Source organism: Lycorma delicatula, chromosome 13 (assembly GCF_047948215.1).
Source record: "Lycorma delicatula isolate Av1 chromosome 13, ASM4794821v1, whole genome shotgun sequence".
NCBI lineage: Eukaryota > Metazoa > Arthropoda > Insecta > Hemiptera > Fulgoridae > Lycorma > Lycorma delicatula.
Genome location: NC_134467.1, coordinates 11,660,148 through 11,681,028, shown reverse-complemented (window position 1 = coordinate 11,681,028; position 20,881 = coordinate 11,660,148). Strand labels below are relative to the sequence as shown.

Here is a 20,881-nt window from a genome sequence, read left to right as displayed (position 1 = left end):
ATTTTATTCAAATTTTATTTTAATATTCCAAATTGTTAAACCTAAATGTCAACATTATTGGAGTGGTCATCATTTTTCAAATTGAATTTTCTTATAATATTCTAAGGATTAATTTGATCTTTTTAATTTTTTCAAAACTAAATTTTAATCGACTTAAAATTTTGATTTGTGATAAAATAAAATGTTTTAGTTATTATTACTTAGATCATCAAAAGAGGTGACAATAATGTACTTTAATAATCTTCCTTTTTGAATCATCAATCGGCATTAACTTATATTTGTTTTTTTACCTATTTATTACATGTTTTTATTTATTACCTTTTGCGAAAAATGGTAACAGACAAATACACACACCCACACTCACAAACTCTTACCTCAAACACATGAATAGTCTCCGTTCAATCTGCGTAATAAGTAACTAGTATCATTTAAAATAATGGAAACTAATTCTCCAGTTTCAGTATAAAACTGCATATAATTCTTTTTTTCTAAAGAAATTTTTTACTTAAAGAGTTTTTACTTAAAGTAAAAACTTACTTGTCAGTTTGAATACTAATAAATGTAAAAAAAGCAAAAAAGTATTGGTAAATTAATTTACCACTATTTAATATATATATATATAATTAATTTATTTAAGTAAAATTTTTTATAATTCATATCTTTGTATATAAAATCTAGCTAATTATATAATATAAACTTATTCAGCCACTCCACAAACTACATAATTAAAGAACATTCTTATCTTACTTTTTTTTTTATTGAAGCACTTTTGAGCATAAGTCCATCTTCAGTAATGCTTTTTTAAATTTTACTTTTTTACATTTACACAATAGAAAACATGACACGTTAAAATTTATAGAACAAATATTTATTGTAAATAAAAAAAAGTTTTTTAAATTAAAAACGTTATAATGTTAAAATTCTCTTTAACATGCTACCTATATGTTCCATATAGAACATATACATGTATACATATATACTTGTTCCATATAGAAAAAAGCAACGTAAGAATGTTATTTAATTCTGCACTTTGTGGAGTGCCTGAATAATTTTTATATTATATAATTAGCTATATATATTGTTACCACCTATATGTCTAATTTAATATTGGCGGACGGCAATGGTAGCAGCTCAGATGTCAGCTGGACCATAGTATATTAGTATATGTATGTGCTGGTACAAGTGTCATAGCGGCACTGCGATCTACCACTGTTAGGCTCCAATAAAACAGCATGCACGAGAGTGAATTTTTAATTCATCATTGACCACCACCTGGAGAAGACCAAGAAGAAGAAGAAGAAGAAGATGGAAGAGGACAGAAGTTACCTCAACGTGGAACCTCTCGGCAGATATAAACATTCCTGGCGGAGCAGCAGGCCTGGCCGGCCCGACAAGGGAGCTGCTGGACGCGGATGCTATCTTCCTGCTCCAGCATGTCGGGTTTCAATCGCCCTGGCCAGCAAACTCAGCAGCAGGAGCCGGCCCAGCATGGGATCGTTCAAGGAGAACCGCCTTGGCCATGCCGGCGAAAGACAACCAATGCCGGCCTGACACTGCAGGGCTCTGGGAGCCACGCCGTAGAGGGGACCCAACTGCTGCTGAAGGGGAAGCGCAGTCTGATTTCAATGGACGAGCCACAACTCCCTGACTTTGCCGGAGATCAGCTTCCAAACCCAACAGCTTTTCTCAGAGCTAACACAAAAATAGCCCTTTTCAGAGCTATCACAAGGATATTAGTTACGACGAGCCGTCAAAGCCAATCGACGACAACAACAGCCCTTCTCAGGGCTACTACAAGGTTATTAAGTGCCATGTGCCATCGAAGCCATTCAGCGACAATGTATATATAAAACTAATGTAAATTTTGATAACAATTTATTTAATTATAACTAAAAAGTATAAAATAAAATTTTTTTTAATTTTTAAAAACATGTTTTTCTTAAATAAATAACACAAAAAATCAATTTGTACTAAAAAGTAAAAATAATTTTGTTTTCAAGAAAATTATGTTTAAAAAAATTTTCTATTTATGTGACATCGAGTGCATTCTAATTATAAAGTCATTGTATATGAGTGCGCCCCAAGCTTTTCTTTTTATTCATGTATAATAGAACATTTTTTTAAAAGTAATTTTCTTGAAAACAAAATTATTTTTTACTTTTTAGTACAAATTGATTTTTTTAAAGAAAATATGTTTTTATTTAAATTATTTTTTCCCATATTTTTTAATTTTTTTTTTTTTTAAGAAAAGGGTATGTTTCTATATCTTGAAATTTCTGTGAAAGAATGTAAATTACTCGGCATTTCTTATTATTTCCCTCCCCAAATTACAGCATCGTAAGAGAAAACTGTAGAAATAAAAATTTTAAAATAAACCTCATACGTACCTTTATTACATTAGTGAGAACTGCTAAAAACATAAGTCCATAATAACCCCATTCAGGAATTCTTGCAAGCAAAAACATAACACGAGCCCATCCACATAAAATAATTACTGAGCCGATGTAACATAAAAAATCAAATATACGTGGGTTACTAAGAGAATCTATGTTTAACACTAACAGTACCAATACTATTGAGTAAAGCGGACATATGATATTTAACCATGGCTCAATTTGTTTAAAACGAAGTCTTCCTAAAAATATCAGTTCAATAACCGATTGTATCAATATCATCATGCCAAAGATGAGCAACATAATAGCAAACCACATCTCCCAGTCCTTAATAAATAACTGAAAAATAAAAAGAAAAAATGCAAATATTAAAATTTACTAAACCTTAATAATGCATGCTAAAAGATTATTAAGTTCATGATCATTTTTATTTCTAAATAACCATTACGAGTAGTTACATTCAAATTAGTTCCATGTGAACTCATCTCTTGTATAGACTTCATCTAACAACTCTGCACTGATATAACCATTGAGTTTGCAACTAATATACACCATAACTTTTCTTGATTCCTTCTTTTAAGTTACTAAAAGAGCTTAAAATTCTTTCACAAAATGGAAACATACATGCATAACAAATAGAGGCATCACATCGTGAATATTGACTGCATCAGTTTTTGTAATTAATATACAATACATAATAAATAGGTGATAATTACAGAGAAATTTCTCCATTATTTTACTTGTTTAATTAAAAATTAAATGACCTTGGACTTAAATATGTCTGTCTAATACAACGGTCATTCAATAATAATTGGACAAATGACTGTAGAAAAATGATTATTTATTCAATGACAATAAAAGCTTGTCTCGGCTACATTTAAGTTCTTGTCCCATTTTTTTGTGAGCTTTCTTACTCCATTAGTAAAGAATTGTTCACCTTGGTTTCTGAACAAGTTTTGTACTACATTCTTAATCTTCTCACTATTGCTGAACTCGATGCCACATAAAAACTTTTTGAGAAGATCAAACAAAAATATCTGATTGTGCAAGATCGTGACTGTAAGGTGGATGTAGGAACACCTCCTGACTCAACTTTTAAATAACTTCCTGTGTCTATGAGCAGTATGGTGGCCAGCATTATCTGAAGAAGAATTTTGCCTTTTGAGAGAACCAGGACATTTCCTCCTTATTGCTGGTTTCACTTTATTTTTTGTTTGTTACAATAGTACTCATGTTAATTTAAGCTCTTCTGATAATCTTGTTAATGATTAAAAATTAGCAATATTTGCAAAAAAAAATAAGTTTTTTGCAAAGTCGCACCTCCAACCCAAAAAAATGGTCTAAACTAGTAGTTAAGGAGGCATACTGCATCAATAGTACCCCTGTCACCACAAAGAGAGCAAGTGTTGCAGTCTGCTATCTTGGAATTTTCTTTTTTCCTTGTGGAAAATTCCCTTTTCCCTTATACTCTTGGACAGGAAAAGTTTAAATTCCACACAGTCGCCAACCAAATTATTTTTTATACTTTAAATATTAATTATTTATTTTAGTTAATTTTCAAAAGTTGGTATAGTGGGCGAAGTACTGCTGTGTACATAGGCTGATGGCTGGCTTATTACGCTATTATCTATCCTGAAAATATCTTATTAACTCTGACAATGTACTGCATACTATGCAAGTAGTATTCAGAGCTATACAACATGTTTTCGGTTTCGAAAAGGAACGACTATCTAAAAGTTCCACCTGTCCTCAATTCTGTACCAATTCAAATACCAGTAAGTATTTAAATTGAAGGGTTCATTCAATTATTCACAAACGAGGTATAAGATGGGTTCCAAGATGGTTTATAGATAATCATAAAGGAACAGTATTTGCATGTTTAGGGAACTCAAATACGAGTATTTAATTGAGAAATGACGTTTTGAAAAAAAAAATACAGATTTTTAAAGAGGCCTAGAAGAAGCATTATTATGAGTCAGAATTCTATCAACAAAACAGAATGAAACCAGCCAATCAAGAAAGAATGCAAGACCTGATTATCAGCTGAAAAGATTATGTTTATATTCCTTTAGAATACTAAAGATACAATCTTATGTAATATTTTTTGTAGGAAATGTAGTACTAGTAGAAAATTCTTTAAATTGAGATGCTTGAAATAAAAATGATACCTGCATTACTGAGAAAAATGTGATTTATTTGAGAAAAGGAGTGTTTCTTCTATCTAATACTGATTTTCAGATTGCATAGTTAATACATAAAATCAGTGAAAAATTAGGCAAGAAGACTGCTATATCCAACTTACAATCTTGACTTCACCTTATGACTTCTCTTCGTTTGGGCCTGATAAGGGGTCAATGAATATAAATTTTCAAATCTGGCTCATTAAATATATATATAAAAAGCAAACACTTCACTTCTGCTTCTGTCAGTAGAATAATGGAATAAGTGTAACTGGAGCTGGGGAGAAAATATTGAAAAATAGGTTAAGTTTTTTTATGTAAATTAGGTTAGGTTTTAGTACTTATGTTGTTAGATTAGATATTTTTGCTTAAAATACAATTAAAATATATTCTTTTACAAAAACATTACTCTAATGTTGGATTTTTAAATAATTCTAATTAAAAAATCTTGAATTTTCTGCATTATGTTCAAAAAAATATTATTCAAATAATTTTTTGAATTGTGAATTATTTTTTGGATATTTTTTGCATTTTAGTATCTTTCTTTAATCTGTTTAACCTCCAGAACAGCCATAAGGTATTACATCAGAGGATGAATGAGGATGATTGTATGATTGTAAATGAAGTGTAATCTTGTACGGTCTCAGGTCAACCATTCCTGAGATGTGTGGTTAATTAAAACTCAACCACCAAAGAACACCGGTATCCTCGATTTAGTATTCAAATCCGAATTAAAGGATCTGCCTTTACTTGGATTTGAACCTTAGAACTCTCTACTTCAAAATCAGCTGATTTATGATGACACGTGTTAACCACTAGAAGTTAAGTTGTCATAAGTTAACCACTAGTAAGTTGTTGCGTTTAGTATCTTTGATTATATGTGAGTTATTATGTTATAAAATAAATAGGAAAATCGATGTTGCTGCCAACTGTGAAATATATGGAGTCATATGTTTTTTAAGCCATCAAAACAGCTGAAATTCATAGGCAGTTGGTTGCTGTGTTCAGTGATATTGTAATGAATGAAAGAAACACCTGAAAATGATGTGAAGGTTTAGAAATAACAGAATTAATATGTACAATAAAAAACATTTGGGGATGCCCTCGATAATCACTGAGGACTTGTTGAAATGCATTGATGATGAAATCAGAAAAGATTATCAGTCAGCGACTTCTGACCTGGCTCTTCCTTTTCCTGATATTTCAAGAGCTGTTACTGGTATCGGTAATGGCATTGTTCAAGATCTTTTAGGCTTAAGAAAGATTTGAGAACGTTGGGTGGACTGGCGGCAGAAGAATACAATGAGGGTATATTGAAGCTGTTGTCTTTCTACAATAAATGTCTTAATTCATGTGGCGATTATATATAGAAGTATTATAAGGTATGCAGTTTAAGAAAAATAAAAAAAAATATTTATAACGGTTTCAGAATAAATTTTTTTACAATGAAACAGCCATTACTTTAGAGATAATCTCTCATACATATTATTATTTTTTATTTTACAGTTGTGTATTTTGTGATGGCTACTCTGATGAAGGTTTTACCATGGTTTCCCTTGATTAATCCAGGCAACTGCCATGGCAGTTCTATTTTTTCATCTGTGGATTCCTTTATGTGATCTATATAATGTATATTATGTACCAACCACAATAAAAAAGTTATTTATTTAACCAACTGAATAAACAATAATACAAATATAAGTAATATGTTTCTTAACTTACTGAACAACTCTTACACAAAAGAAAAATAGTCCACTAATAAATTAAACAAACAAACAAAGCATACTCACCATAGAAAAGAAATCAGATGTTTCGGACCATTCAACCCACTCAGGATGGACGAGAACATAAGTATATACTGATAAAGTAATTACAAAACAGATTTGAATGATACACAACATGAAAAATAAGTGTCTCATTTTTCTCCATTTTAAAGATATAAATGCTTCTACTAAAGGGTGTTGCATTATTCTACTTTCTGTTGAAAATAATGATGTGATTGATGTTTGTTTGATAATATCTTTTGGTGTTAAGATCCCAAAGTCGAGCATTACCTATTATAAAAAATAGAAAAAAATAATTTAAAACTGTTTCCTATAATTGAAGTAGATGTCAATTGTAAAAAAATAGATAAATAAATAAATCTGTAAATTTAAATTTATAGAAGATGAAACCTGGAATTTTTATTTGAATGTCTAGACAAACAGCAGTCGATGCGATGATGGCATTCATCAACTAGATCAAAGAAGTTCAAACAAGAACGTTTGGTAAAGAAGCTTATGGCTACTGGTTTTTAGGGGTGTCACTGTTTGTTGGATTTAGGGATGATCACAGAACTACTGTGAATGCTAATACTTACTGTGAAATGTTAAAAAATCTTAGAAGAGCTATTAAAAACAAATAATGCAGGGTGTATTCCACAGGATTTTCTTTTTGCATACCGCTGTCCAGTCACACATGGCAAATCAGACAGTGAAGAGATAGTAAAACTTTTGCTGGAAAATCTTCGATCATCCTGAGTTAGCTCCCAGGGATTATTTTCTTTTCCTTCACCCTAAACAGTGGCTTGCACACTAAAAGTTGATGCAAGAAGTTGAATGATGAATTAATCCATTGCGTACCAATACAAGTATTTACACAGCGGCTGGGGCTGTTTTCAAGGTCAGGCAGCCTGACCTTGTAATGCTGGCGTACAAGTGAAGTAAATAATTTTTTTGTTATATAAACTTTATTTTTATTGATGAGGTTTTAAAAAAAAATTGTGTACCAATAATATTTAACGTATATTTAATAAAACAAAATAAAATTATTTTACAATTTTTTTTACAATCTCTTTCCAAGCATGCGCACATACTTTTTTTAATATATATATATATATATATATATATATATTTTTTTATACTTAAAAACATTAAATTTTATAAAAATGTTAATTAAAAAACTGTTAAACTGTTACATCTGTAATTAAAACAAAAAATAATAATTAATATAACGATAGATACAATATGATCAAATTTTTAAATATGTACATACAAATATATAAGTAAAAAGTTATGTAACAAGTAATAATAATGAAAAAAATTATTCCATGTTTATTTTCTAATTAACATGGTATTTATTAAAATACATATTGTGCCAGAGCACACTTATTTGTATACTGAAGACAGTAATAAATACTTAAAATTTGTTTCCCGAGCTGTGAACAATATCGATATCTCTTACGTGAAATTTCTCCCTTTCCATTTCTTTTTTCAATTTTTTTAATTTTGTGGTCTTTTAGATTCTTCAGAATCGGAACTTTATGACATTCAGGAATCTCTAGTAAAGTTGTTATAATAGCCATTAAAAAATCATAAAAATTAAGGTTTCGACCAATGGTGTATCTGCAGTAAAGGAAAAATGAATTTAGTAACATTATTTTAAATATATCTAAGGCTAACTTTTTATACCACTTCAAAGTTTCTCGTTCACACGAATAGTACGACATCATTTGGTCTTGAAAGTCAACCTCGCCCATGTAATTATTATATTCTTTCATTGCAAGTGGTTTCAAAATATTACCTCGATTAGTAGGTACTTCGACCAAAACAAATTTTTGTTCAGAAGAGATCATTAGAAGATATCGTTTATCCTGCCATTTCTCCACACAAATTCCTGCGGTAGAATATTTGTAACTGATTTGTCCTTTGCATAATCTTGATTCAATCAGTTTTTGAAAGGCCAGTTCTATTCATTCGTAATGAATCTGTACGATACGTACCTAATTGCAGTAGATTTTCAGCCAAACATACACTATTATAATAATTATCTAAATAAAGAAAATGTCACTTTTTCTTTCATTAAATTCATTACCAATTTTGTGCATGATTTTTTCCTGCTGAAGAAATATCATTTGCACCAGCATACACAAGAAGTTTATGTACCATTACAGTAGATTCTGACAGCAAATATAATTTCACTCCGTATTTGTGACACTTATTTTTAATATACTGCCTAAAAATAAGATGACCATATGAAAATATCACTTTCATCGATACACAATTGTTTGCCTGGGTAACATATGCTTTTCGTTGTGTTGTTGGAATGGTCGATGGCAGGTATAATTTTATATAACCTGTCTTAAATATTGGCATGTTATATGAAAAATGGAGGCATTGCAACAATAAAAAAAACCAATTTCTGCTCATTGAATTACTAAATATAGATATACTGAAAAGTGGTGACTGTTTCCAATAATCACTGAGCCTATTAATTTTAATAATTCCCATATGAAAAATGCCCAAAATTTTTTTTAAATTCTTCCTGGATTACCGGTTTCCATGCAGTAATTCTCGAATATTCAGTTACACCTACAGAAAAAACATGGATTCAGCATAGAGATTGGTTTCTTGTAGAGTTTTGTCTAAAACTTCATCTGAGAAAAATAAATTTAAAAAACAGATCGGTTCTGTTGTCTGTAGCAGAGACCGCTTTGAAAACTTGGGATAGGTGAAAAATTTATTATTCTTAAATTTTGTGTATGACTCCATTCACTACCACAGTTCAAAGAATTATCATTAGAAGGTAACAAATTATTACCTGCAGATTGAGAAAAAATATTTGGGGCTGGTGTCTTGTCCCGAGTAGTATGGTATTCATACGCGGAATGTGATATATCGCTTTCTAATTCTGAAGAAGCCGATTAATTATACAGAACATCATCAGTTTCCACTAAATCAAGCAGAATTTGTGATGTCTTCATCTGAAACTCGATCAGATGGAGAACAAATGCTTAAGAGACCAGGATATGATCCATTATAGAGATATTTTACATAAAAAATTCAGTAAATACTAAAACGTATTTACCAAAACACTACATGGAAATGGTTAAATATATAAAACTTAATTATTTATTAAAAACAGTAAAATTACTATGTAAAAACAGGCACAATTCGAGGCATAAATGAAAAAAGTTCTAGAATGAGACAAATAAAATGGAGTCTGATTTAGTAACCAGAGTAATAAACACACTCTATAAACAATAATGAAAGGCCACTAGTAAAATGAAAAATATCCGAGAAGTGCTGCTCTCTGGAAAGACGATAGAAAAAATTGTCTAATGTATCGAGACCGATACGCTGGCCGCTAACGTTACGTTGGCATGTGATAGGTTAAAAGATGGAACCCACCGAGTTGGTGTAGTGGTGAACTCGTCTTCCCAAATCAGCTGATTTGGAAGTCGAGAGTTCCAGCGTTCAAGTCCTAGTAAAGGCAGTTACTTTTATACGAATTTGAATAATAGATCATGGATACTGGTGTTCTTTGGTGGTTGGGTTTCAATTAACCACACATCTCAGGAATGATCAAACTGAGACTGTACAAGACTACACTTCATTTACACTCATACATATCATCCTCATTCATTCTCTGAAGTAATACCTGAATGGTAATTCCCAGTGGCTAAACAGAAAAAAAGGGTTAAAAGATGGGGATACTGTGTGATTGAAGTCACTGACAATGTGATTTCTTGACAAGAGAATGAAGAGCTATGAAAAATATGTTGAAATTGAAGTAAACTATGTAGACAATTAAAAAATAAATGTAGTGTTTATGCTTAAGTGATAAAGTTTGTTCATATTTTTCAGTTTGTTTTTATTTTAAAATAGACCTTACTTTAAAAACACACCTCAAATTTCAGCGTTTTACAATTTTTGTAATTGTAGTCACACAAAGATTTTTTTTTTTTGTCGCTAGTCATTTGACTGGTTTAATGCAGCTCTCCAAGATTCCCTATCTAGTGCTAGTCATTTCATTTCGGTATACGCTCTTCAATTTTTTTTTTATACATTATATAATATTATAAAAATTACCATTTTTTAAAGGATACAAAAAATATAGACAACTTGCAATTATATTAAAAACAAAAATGCATTAATCGTATTGAAAATTTCATCATAATTATTATTACCTTAAATTCATGGTCATTTGTTGATTTATCATTAGGTTTAATTTTAGAATCGAGTATTTTTATTAAGAAATCAACTGGACGTGGTATGTATGAAAAAATTTCTTCATAGACAGTAACACCATTTAGTGTTTCAGCAGCTAAATCACCACCATTGTCTAATAAAATACTTAGACAATCCTTGTTCCCAGTGATTGCGGCTTTATGCAATGGTGTATAACCAACCTGCAAAATATTAAAATACATTTAATTAGTAAAATAAGAAGAACATTTCGTGTTAATAGAAAATTTAATGTACTGATCATTATCAAAAAATCACAAATTTCTATTATTGTTAAATACCCTTTTTTGACAGATTTATAAAATAATTTTGTTTACTCAAGAAGGAATTTCTGGTTTTTTCTAAGCAAACTAGAATAATCCTGAACATTCCAAATTTAAACTCTTAATTTTATAAGGAGAGAATTATAACCTTTTTGTCGTTATTAATTAATGACAATTAGTTAACTGCCTTATCAGTTTTACTGGAAATTTATTTAGTATAAGTTTGGCTTATAGAAAACTGTAATTTATGGAGTTATTTTTGTACAGAGTTATAGAAAGAGAGATCTTTTAAGAGTGTTTTTCAAGTTTTATAATAATATTTTTTGTTTCTTTATTCCCCAATTTTTTTATTTTTATTTTTTTTTATAATGATGAATTAATTCATTAATTCACCATTAAATCTAGATTGTATGTGGGAATATGGTAATGGAATTTTATTGAATAAAAAATGTCATGCTTGAGCAGGATTCTAATCCAGGGCTTCCAGATGAAAGGCTGAAATGCCACCACTCTGCCATTGAAATCAGCATTGTAAAGTACCCATATGACACAAGAAAATCTTTAGAAAACCAATGGATTCCTAACAGGATATCCTGGATATTTCCTAATAAATACCTATACTAGGATATAAAATGCCTGATCTTGGTGGAATCCAAGAGATATATCAGAGCCAAATGAAATATAATGCACACTGTAACATAGCAGAACAGAATACGCACAAAGCACCAAATGCTGTCATTTTGTAGCATCATTCCCTACTACTAACATTCCAAAACTTGTTGATGCATTTCTGTTGGTTACCATTGTAATGAAGATGAGTATGCATGCTGTCGATACATTTAAAACAACATGCAGTAAATGAATTTTTAACAGTGGAAAAAGTGAACACTAATGACATTCATCGTAATGAAACTGATGATCAAAGTACTGTGAGTAAATGTTAATAAACTTTTGCTCATCAATAGCTGATAAAGCAAATATTGAAATTGAATCTTGCAGTGATTGACCAATTTCTGAGACTGATAAGAAGCACTTAAAGTAAATGGATGGACCAATTCAAAATGAATGGTTGCATCATATAACAATGCATTGCCACTGTTCTACCCCCAACATTCAATATATCAATGTTTCTAGACAGTCAAGCGAGGTTTGGAGTGATAAGGATTACAGTTTTTAATATTCATTTCAATGTTCACTTTTGGAATTGTTTGTTATGTTTTTAATTAATAAATGTTGTTTTGTAATTTGATAATGCTTGTGTTTATTTAAATAGAAACATAACAGCTAACCAGATAGATATATTGAAAGAACAAGTAGGACATATTGCATAACTGGGCTATCGTAAAATTTACTGAAACTCACAAAAAAGTACAAGCAATGAAAGGAATGACCTTTAGAAATAAGAAGGAAGATCTCCCTTTTAAATATTGTGATGGGAGATGAAACTTGGGTGCATCATTACTACCCAGAAAAAACTACATATATGGAATACCAGGTTTACGACTTGTCACATTAAAAATAATTCAAAATAAAACCCTCTGCAAAAAAAATTCTATTGACAATATTCTGGGATTTTAAACACATGTAAGCGATTGAGTACATGGATATGAACTGTAAATTCTATGCGATATGTAAATTAAAACATCTTCTGTACATCCATCCTGATCCTATAGGGGTAAACACCCACCTTGTGACGATCCCGGTCACCAAACCACCCCCTCTGTTCCAAGTCCTGATGGGTTTTACTGGAGGTCATCTTCTAGATCCTCAATATTCGATTACATATTTCAGTCATCAGTACAGCCTCTATCAGGATGGCACTGATGCAAATGCTTCAAAAGATATGTCCATCGGTTTTGAAATCCATGAACTAAAAAAATATATTTTTCAAACTCGCCTAAACCAAATCAAAAAACTGACACCCAATAAAAATTTACTAATCAAGCTAAAACAAAATATTAATATCATATTCTCAAAAATGGTTTGCAACATCGCAATTTTGATCTACCGTACCAAAGCATTCAAAGTTACTCACAAATTAATCCATGAACATACCAGACAACAACTGCGCATAATCACCGAATGTGCCTACTCTGGCGGGAGAGCATCCAAACAGGTCCCTAACCACCCAGGCTACCCCATTTAACACTTAACACCCTCTCCAATCCTTTTGCATGCCAAAAACCTTAAAGATCTTTCAACAATGTGCCACATCTCTAACTTTCCAGTTACCCTCCAGATCGAGACTTGAACCAATACACTTAAGCTCCCTGATCACCTCTGCACGCCTAAACTCATACTTTGAGCAGACATACAGCACATGATATACATCATCCAATACTAAGCATTGAAGTCAGTCAAGCAAAATCCAGTCAGTTTGTCCTGAAATACACCATGCCCTGAAAGGAACTGAGTCATGCGCCGATTCGGGGAGATCCATGAGGCAACCTCCAAAACAGAGCTGATAATTCTGCAACAAAATAATCCTCAGCCATACACACTGCATGAGGTCTTTGAGAAGTACTTGTGAAGTTAAAATTTGAACCTATTCCACATCTTCCATACTCATCAGATTTAACATCCTACAATTCTCACTCATTTAAGCAATTAAAGAGGTATATTAGAGGTATTCATTTCAGCTGGATGATGAATTGAAAGATGTAGTAAGGTTACGGTTCAAGGAAAGACAGTCAGCATTTTTGCATTGAGAAAACCGATTCAGTCTAGGGAGAAATAAATTAAGTTTTTATATCAAATAAAATGTACTTTTATGCTATATTTGTTTCATTTGCAAGTTATGAGTAACTGTGCATTACACTTCGGCCACTTCTCCTAGTTCGAGAATAGACACAGTATGCCCAATGAGACATTCTTAGGATCTGGTATGTAATCACTTTAAAACTGTGATTTAAAGCGTTAGAAGCCTGGAAAATTTGTAAACTATAAATTTTACTTTATAGTATCTTACTTAGTACTTATATAAATCTTGTTACAAGTTTTTTTTTTTGCTTGATGATATCATCACATAAGCTTGAAACTTGTGTCTGGGGTATGGAAATGGAATTTTATAGTATATGAAAAATGCCATGTCTCACTGGGATTCAAACCTGGTACCTCCGCATGAACGGCTGAGATGCTACCATTTCACCAAAGAGATTATTATTTATTTCTTACCAAATTCCTTTAAGCATTTACATACACAAAAAGGACCAGTAGGGGGCATAAATACGATTCCAATTATTTTAAAAATACTATTTTGTAGCCTGTTCAAATGATCAAACAAAGAACCATAAAGAGCACCCCATCCGATGATACCATACACTGCCATACTATGAAAAGAACATAGTATACTTGCAACATCTGCCTTCTCGATAATACTTGTTTCAACCTGTAGAAAATATAAACTAGGTATTTGGTATTTAACTATGTTGTTCACGTCCACATCCCACTTTACATTACAGTCATATGTCAGTCCTAGATATTTACTAATTTTGACTCTCTTGAGGTGCTAACCATTGATCATGATATCTATGTTATCTGGTATAGATTCTCCATAATTGCCAAAACTAATGAACACTGATTTTATTATATTAAGTATACGGTTGTTTTGATATAACTATGAGAAAATAGAATCAAGCTTAGCAGACATTGAATCTCCCAGTTCAGTCCTGCATGTCTATTCATTGGTGCAGCCATGTCATCAGCATATGTAATTAGAACCTTCTGTGGAATTAACATGCTGTTTATATAGAGAATGAATAACAATGGCCCTAAAATTGAGCGCTCCAACATTTGTCTTAACTGGCAGATTTCTAGTACCATTAGCCTTAAGAATTTGGAGTTCTACCTTGCAAGTAACTTTTTAGGCATACACCTCTTATTCCCATATTGTGCAGTTTGGATAGGAGAATCGTATAAATTAACCGTGTCAAAAGCTTTACAGAAGTCCAGAAAAGCAACCACCATTGGCCTGCCACATCATAGGCTATCATAAATAAATTTGCTTACGTGAGCAATAGCATCATAGGTGCCTTTATTCCTTTGAAAACCAAACTGTTTGTCACTAATTAAGTTGTGTTCAATCAACAAGTTAAAACTTGTGATTGTACAAGTTCTAACTTGTACAATCTAGTGAAAATTATTCTTTCAAATACCTTTGCCAAGTTGGATATCAATACTGTAGGTCAATAATTCTTGAACCATCCTTATGGATTGGGCATATACCATCTTAAATTGCAGTGGACATGTACCTTGCACCATAGCATTGTTTGTAATATGCATAAGAATAGGTGAAAGGTAAGGTGCTGCCAACTTAATGGTGAATGCATGGATCTCATTGCTGCCTCCCGCTTTATTTCAGAGTTTTTGTATAGTTTTCATAACTTCAACCTCATTTGTAGGTGTGAGTAACAATGAATGTTGATTAAATGGTATATATTAGATGATATTTCATGTTGTTGCAAAGGAGGAGTTGCACTCTCATTTAGCCTTGTAACCACCGATCTGAAAAACTCATTGAAAAAATTAGCTTTAGATATATCATCTTTGCTTAACACATTGTTGATCATTAATTTGTCAACTTTTGTCTTCTGGTCCAATTTACTATAAACATACTGCCACAATTTTTTAGAGTAAGCATTTTGAATATGTTTTTGCTCATATTTATTTTTTGCAGTCCTGAGTAGACTCTTGATTATTTTTTTATACTTTAGGTACCTGAACTAAACCAACCTGATCATTTTTCCATGCCTTGTACAGTCTACTTTTGGTATTAACTGAATTATCAGGGCTGGAGTAATCCAATTTTTCCTCGGTTTTTGGACTTTTGGTTTAGTTTTAAGTGCAAGTCTATTGATATTCTGAAGTTTTTCAGTCAGTAGGTCAGTAGGTTTTTCAGTCAGTAGGTAGGTATTTTCATTATTTTGTATGTTAAAAATTTGTTCCCATTGTTCAGATTCACATAACTGCAAAAATATTTTTTTATTAATTTTGTATTTATCTTTTAGAGCCAAATTCATTTTGCTATCATATAATGAAATCAAAACAGGGTAATTATCAGTAATAAGAGTGCAATAATTTACCAGCACTTGCCTGACATATATCTTTCATAAGAATGTGATCAATTCAGGTTCCATAGTTATAATCTTTTATGGGATGTACATATATTAATCATTGATTGATAACCATTATGTAACAAAAGATAAAAATAATCTTCAGCTTTTTTATTAAGATCAATAATATCAGTATTCATGTCACCCAAGATTAAATGATTTTAACAGATTTTTATTGCTGAAAATAAAATTACTATGATCTTCAATGAATATATCAATATTATAGTCATGACATAAGTACAGACTTGTTATCTTAACATTAACTTTGTTCACTGTTTCAATAAGCATGCTGAGAGGTTTTAAATTCCCAAATTGTTTGTTAATAATCTGATACCTTAGATTATTTTTTACATACATAATCAATAATCTATATATTACATAAAATAATTTTTAGTAATTAGGCACTAAATGTTGAATATAACAAAACTGAACATATAACACGACATGAAAAAAGCACTTCTGAGTATGATATGTATATAAAACACAATACATAACTTTAATTTTGATAAATTAAATCGAACTGTTCAATTTCTATAAAGTTCATTCCAGAATCTGATGATCATTCAAACTGAACTTTTGTCTCTACAACTCGCATTTGAACAAAAGTGGGTTGATGTGAAAAGATAGTTACACTGGAAGTATATCAACGTGGTCCAACCATGTTGGTATTTGCATATATCTCTGGTCAATACCGTCAAACCAGAGCAAGAAGTTCCATTGCTGGTAGCACAATGTATCATGGTTGTCTCTTATGAATGAGCCAAACCCTCTGGCATTTTGTTTATATGTATGGAAAGTTTGGGGATATGACATTGACACATATCTGAGTCTACAACTGGGCCAACAAATTTAAAGGGTGGTGTGAAACAACAGAAAATGAGTCACAGTAGATGTTCAAGAATAAATGTGAAGATGAAAACATCCAATCAACCTGTGACCTCATTGAAGAAAATTTGCACCTTATGGTTGATTAATCAGTTCCGAAGTGATTTCATCACTTCTTCACAAGTGCTCATCAGTCATGGAAGAATCCATTCCATTATCACAAAGCACCTTGGGTTTTGGCATCTATCAACTGGAAAAGCCTTCACAACCTTCTTCTGGGACTGTAAAAATTGTATTGCTTGATGATTTTCTCCATGAACATTGCACTGTGAATGTTACATACTCCTATCAGTCCTTGGATAAAGTGAAAACCACTTACGGGAACAAAAGTTGCTTGAGCTGATCAAAGATATGATTCACCTTCACAATATGCCAGGTCTCAGTCAGCCATTGGCATTCACAGTTAACTGGAGGAAATTTACTGGGAAACCTTACAATATTCTACGTAAAGTCCAGATTTATATCGCTGTGGTTTTTTTTTTTGTTTGGGCCATATAAGGCATTGGAAGGGTGTAGGTTCAAGAAGGGCAACAAAGTAATGGAGTTCCTGCACAACTGGCTGATCGCATCTCTCTAACCTTTTATAAATAAGTTCTACATACAATGAAAAAAACAGTAGAACTTCAGGAAGATTACATAGAAAAGCAATAAATATATATATATTTTTTTTTATATTAATATATGTTAAAACAAGTCAAATTTATATTTAACTGATCCTCTTATTTCTAAAAGTAATAAAGAAAGTATTAAACATGTGTTATCAAAATAAATTTGGTTTATTTTGATTTTTTCCAAAATTTTAAATAATATAAAATGCTATACAATAATAGCATCCTGTGAAACTTTTATCACACTTTTTAGACTTCAATGACCTATGGGAACAGGTTTATTAAACATGATTTTGGTTACTGAATTTTACTGTATTTCAAATTTTCCAATTTCCTAGGAATTACTTCCTGAGATCTAGTTATAACAGAACATCAGAATATAAGCTTATTATCTTACCCAAGACCCACCAGGTAAATAGAAATAAAAATTAATGTAATATACTGCATAAAATTTTCAGACCTTATCTGGATAATTAATCAATTCTTTGAAATCGTTAGAAATGCACTGCACAAGGAATCGAAGAACATCTACATTTCCCAAACTAGCAGCAACGTGGAGAGGAGTCTCACCATCTAATTTTTGAGCTCTAATGTCAGCTCCATTTGCAATAAGAAATTCAGTAGCTGTTACAGAAGCAAGTTCCAGTGAGTGATGTAATGGCGTACATTTTGTTTTTTCACAAACAATGTTAACATTTGCACCATTTGAAATTAATTGATTGACTATGTTCTCATATCTGCAACAAAAAAACTGTTCATTAGATTTTTTTAATAATTTTTAAAAATAAATACAATCAATATGATCAATATATTTTATACAATACGTTAGGCTTATCCTTAAAAATATTTTTATAGATCACAGTAACTCATAATAATTTTTTTAAATTGTAAGGTAACTGCACCTTTTCGGGGAAAACAAACTAAATATTAGATAAAATTAAGAACATCGTTGGCATCAAGATGTCTTACTAAATTTGTAAAACAAACGTGAAAATCTAACCTTCCTGTTAGGCAAACTAGGCTGGCAAACCTAAGTTTGCCTGATTAGAAAGTTTCAGATCTCATCTTGTATGAGGTCTGTTCAGAAAATAAACGAAATTTATTTTTTTAAACTTTTTATTAATTTTACAGATTATTGGTACTTGCCCCATAAAAGTACTCCCCTCTTCTATTCACACACTTTTCTCAACCATGTTTCCACTTTGCAAAGCAGTCCTGGATAGCTTCATTTGAAACGGTCTTTAAGGACTGTGACAAATTTGCTTTTATTTCATCAATAGTCTCAGAACAGTTGCATCCTTTCATCACTGATTTTAATTTAAGAAATAATCAAACATCGCAAGGAGCCAGGTCCTGGCAAGTAGGGAGACAGAGGGAGGACAGTCATCTGATTTTTAGTAGAAACTGACAAAGCTGAGTGTGCAGGCTCGTCGTTGTGATGAAGTTATCTCGCCACAACTCTGGTTTCTTTTTGCGGATTTTTTCACGTAACCATTGTAAAACACCTTGATTGTACGCATGATTCAGTTTCATCTCGAGGCATGGATTCAAAATGCACAATTCCATTAAAATCGAAAAATCCAAAGCATCACATTGTTATTGGATCGAGACTGACATACTTTCTTGGGGCGTGGAGATCCTTAGCTGATCCATTGTGTGATTGAAATTTAGTCTCGATATTGTAGCCGTAGCCATACCCAGGCTTTTGTCTCCCATTATGATCCTTTGTATGAATGTTTCATTGTCATCGGCTTGTTCAAGAAGTTGCCGACAAACATCTACTTGATGTTCTATCTGCTGTTCGGTCATAACAAGGACAAACTGTGCTGCAAGTCGATGCATGATTACTTTTTCAGTTAAAATGTCACAGTATGATTCAACTGAGATAACCTCTTTACAAGTTCTCAATCAGTCTTTGATTTGCACACACGAAAGATACAGCAGCAAGGAACATTTGTTCAGGTTCTGCATTTAGTACGAAGATACAAATTTTCCTGCTACCCTTGCGTTCTGTTCTGTTACTTTCCTGGCATCATAAATGTAGAGCTATGCTGCAAGAATGAAGGTATGGTAATCAGTTAAAAAATGGGGTACGGTTTTTTTTCATCTCTTCATTTCATGATCCAGGGACCCCCCCCCCCAAAAAAAAAAGGAAAAAAATTGGAGGCTAATCTTCATACGTACATCAGAAACTCATGTATATAGGGAAATTTGTTGATAAAAATTTGGGATAAATATCTCCAGGGGAAGGAGTAATATATTGTTAAGGATCACTTTTCTTTAGATTTTGTTCAATTCATGTGTGTACATGCTTATCTTAAAATTAAAAAAAAAAAAATTGCCCCCAAATTCTCTCCTTTCCCCAAAAATCAAAAAAAGATCTCTTTATTTATTGTACATTTTAACCAATTTTTTTGGTCTTCGTAAGGAAAACAGTACTGCAAATGCTTAAAAAAATACTTTGGTGGCAATATTGGGGAGGGGGAGCTGATCAAGTTTAAAAATATAGATTTTTTGCATTATTTAAAGTTTTTTTAATTTTAATAATAATATAACAATAAAATTTCATTATAATTTACTCCCAGCCTCCAAAAAGGAATCTTAGGTAACTTGTTATTGTTTTTACCATTTTTAGTTTTTCATCATTTAGCATAGTAAACATAGATAAATAAAAAAAAAAAATTCTTGGGTAATGATTTTGGTGGTGGGGGAGCAGAAAAAATATATAGAATTTTTTCTAACTACATTGAGAGTAATGTTATGTAACTATGCAATAATAAAAGTTTTTATCCTCCACCACTAAAAGGTAATACCTTTGTATGGTGATATTGCTGTCCTTGATGAGGAACTTACTATTCCATATTATCAACTGATCAACTTTTAGAGTGAGGATGAACATGACTTTGTATGAATCGAATATAAAATAAAAAGATATTGGAAGAATTGAAGATGCTGCATGATCATACAGATCAAGAACTACTAGAAAAAAATTTGATGCAGAAACATTAGGAAGGAGATCTCAAATGTCAACCAGAAAGACTTTCATTAGGCTAGAAACACCCAGAAAAAGCTACAAAATATTCTAATAGTATTGAAGTAAAACATTTTTGGCTAATACTTTCTTGCATTTTATGAAGATGTTTTTGTTAGAAAGCTAGAATTTATTATTTGCTGAGAAGCAGATCCTCAATTTATTAAGTTGTTCAGATGAAGCATACTTTAAATTAAATGACCTAGTAAACCATCATAATTATGTTTATAGGTCTAATAAAAATTACTGCGTAATTACAAAGAGAAAACTTAATGTACCTTAAGTTAATATTAGGTATAGGATCATAAAATTGAATACTGGGTCCTTTTTCTCTGATGGAAGTGTTGCATTTGATTCATATTTTTAATTTTGAGATATTATAAAACAATAACAATCTTAACTACG

The 20,881-nt window shown here is 31.4% G+C and overlaps 1 protein-coding gene across 2 annotated transcripts in view; it reads right to left on the bottom strand.

Annotated features, from left to right (window-relative positions):
• The window catches only part of LOC142333904 (transient receptor potential cation channel subfamily A member 1 homolog), a 45,003-nt gene that overhangs the window by 12,946 nt on the left and 11,176 nt on the right, over positions 1 to 20,881 (bottom strand). For both annotated transcript variants that reach the window (XM_075381500.1, XM_075381499.1), the window contains exons 4-7: positions 17,906 to 18,182; positions 10,521 to 10,742; positions 6,364 to 6,627; positions 2,388 to 2,732 (exon numbers count right to left, since the gene is read on the bottom strand). In XM_075381500.1, the coding sequence (XP_075237615.1) occupies positions 2,388 to 2,732; positions 6,364 to 6,627; positions 10,521 to 10,742; positions 17,906 to 18,182 (1,108 nt within the window). The remainder of the gene's footprint in view (positions 1 to 2,387; positions 2,733 to 6,363; positions 6,628 to 10,520; positions 10,743 to 17,905; positions 18,183 to 20,881) is intronic.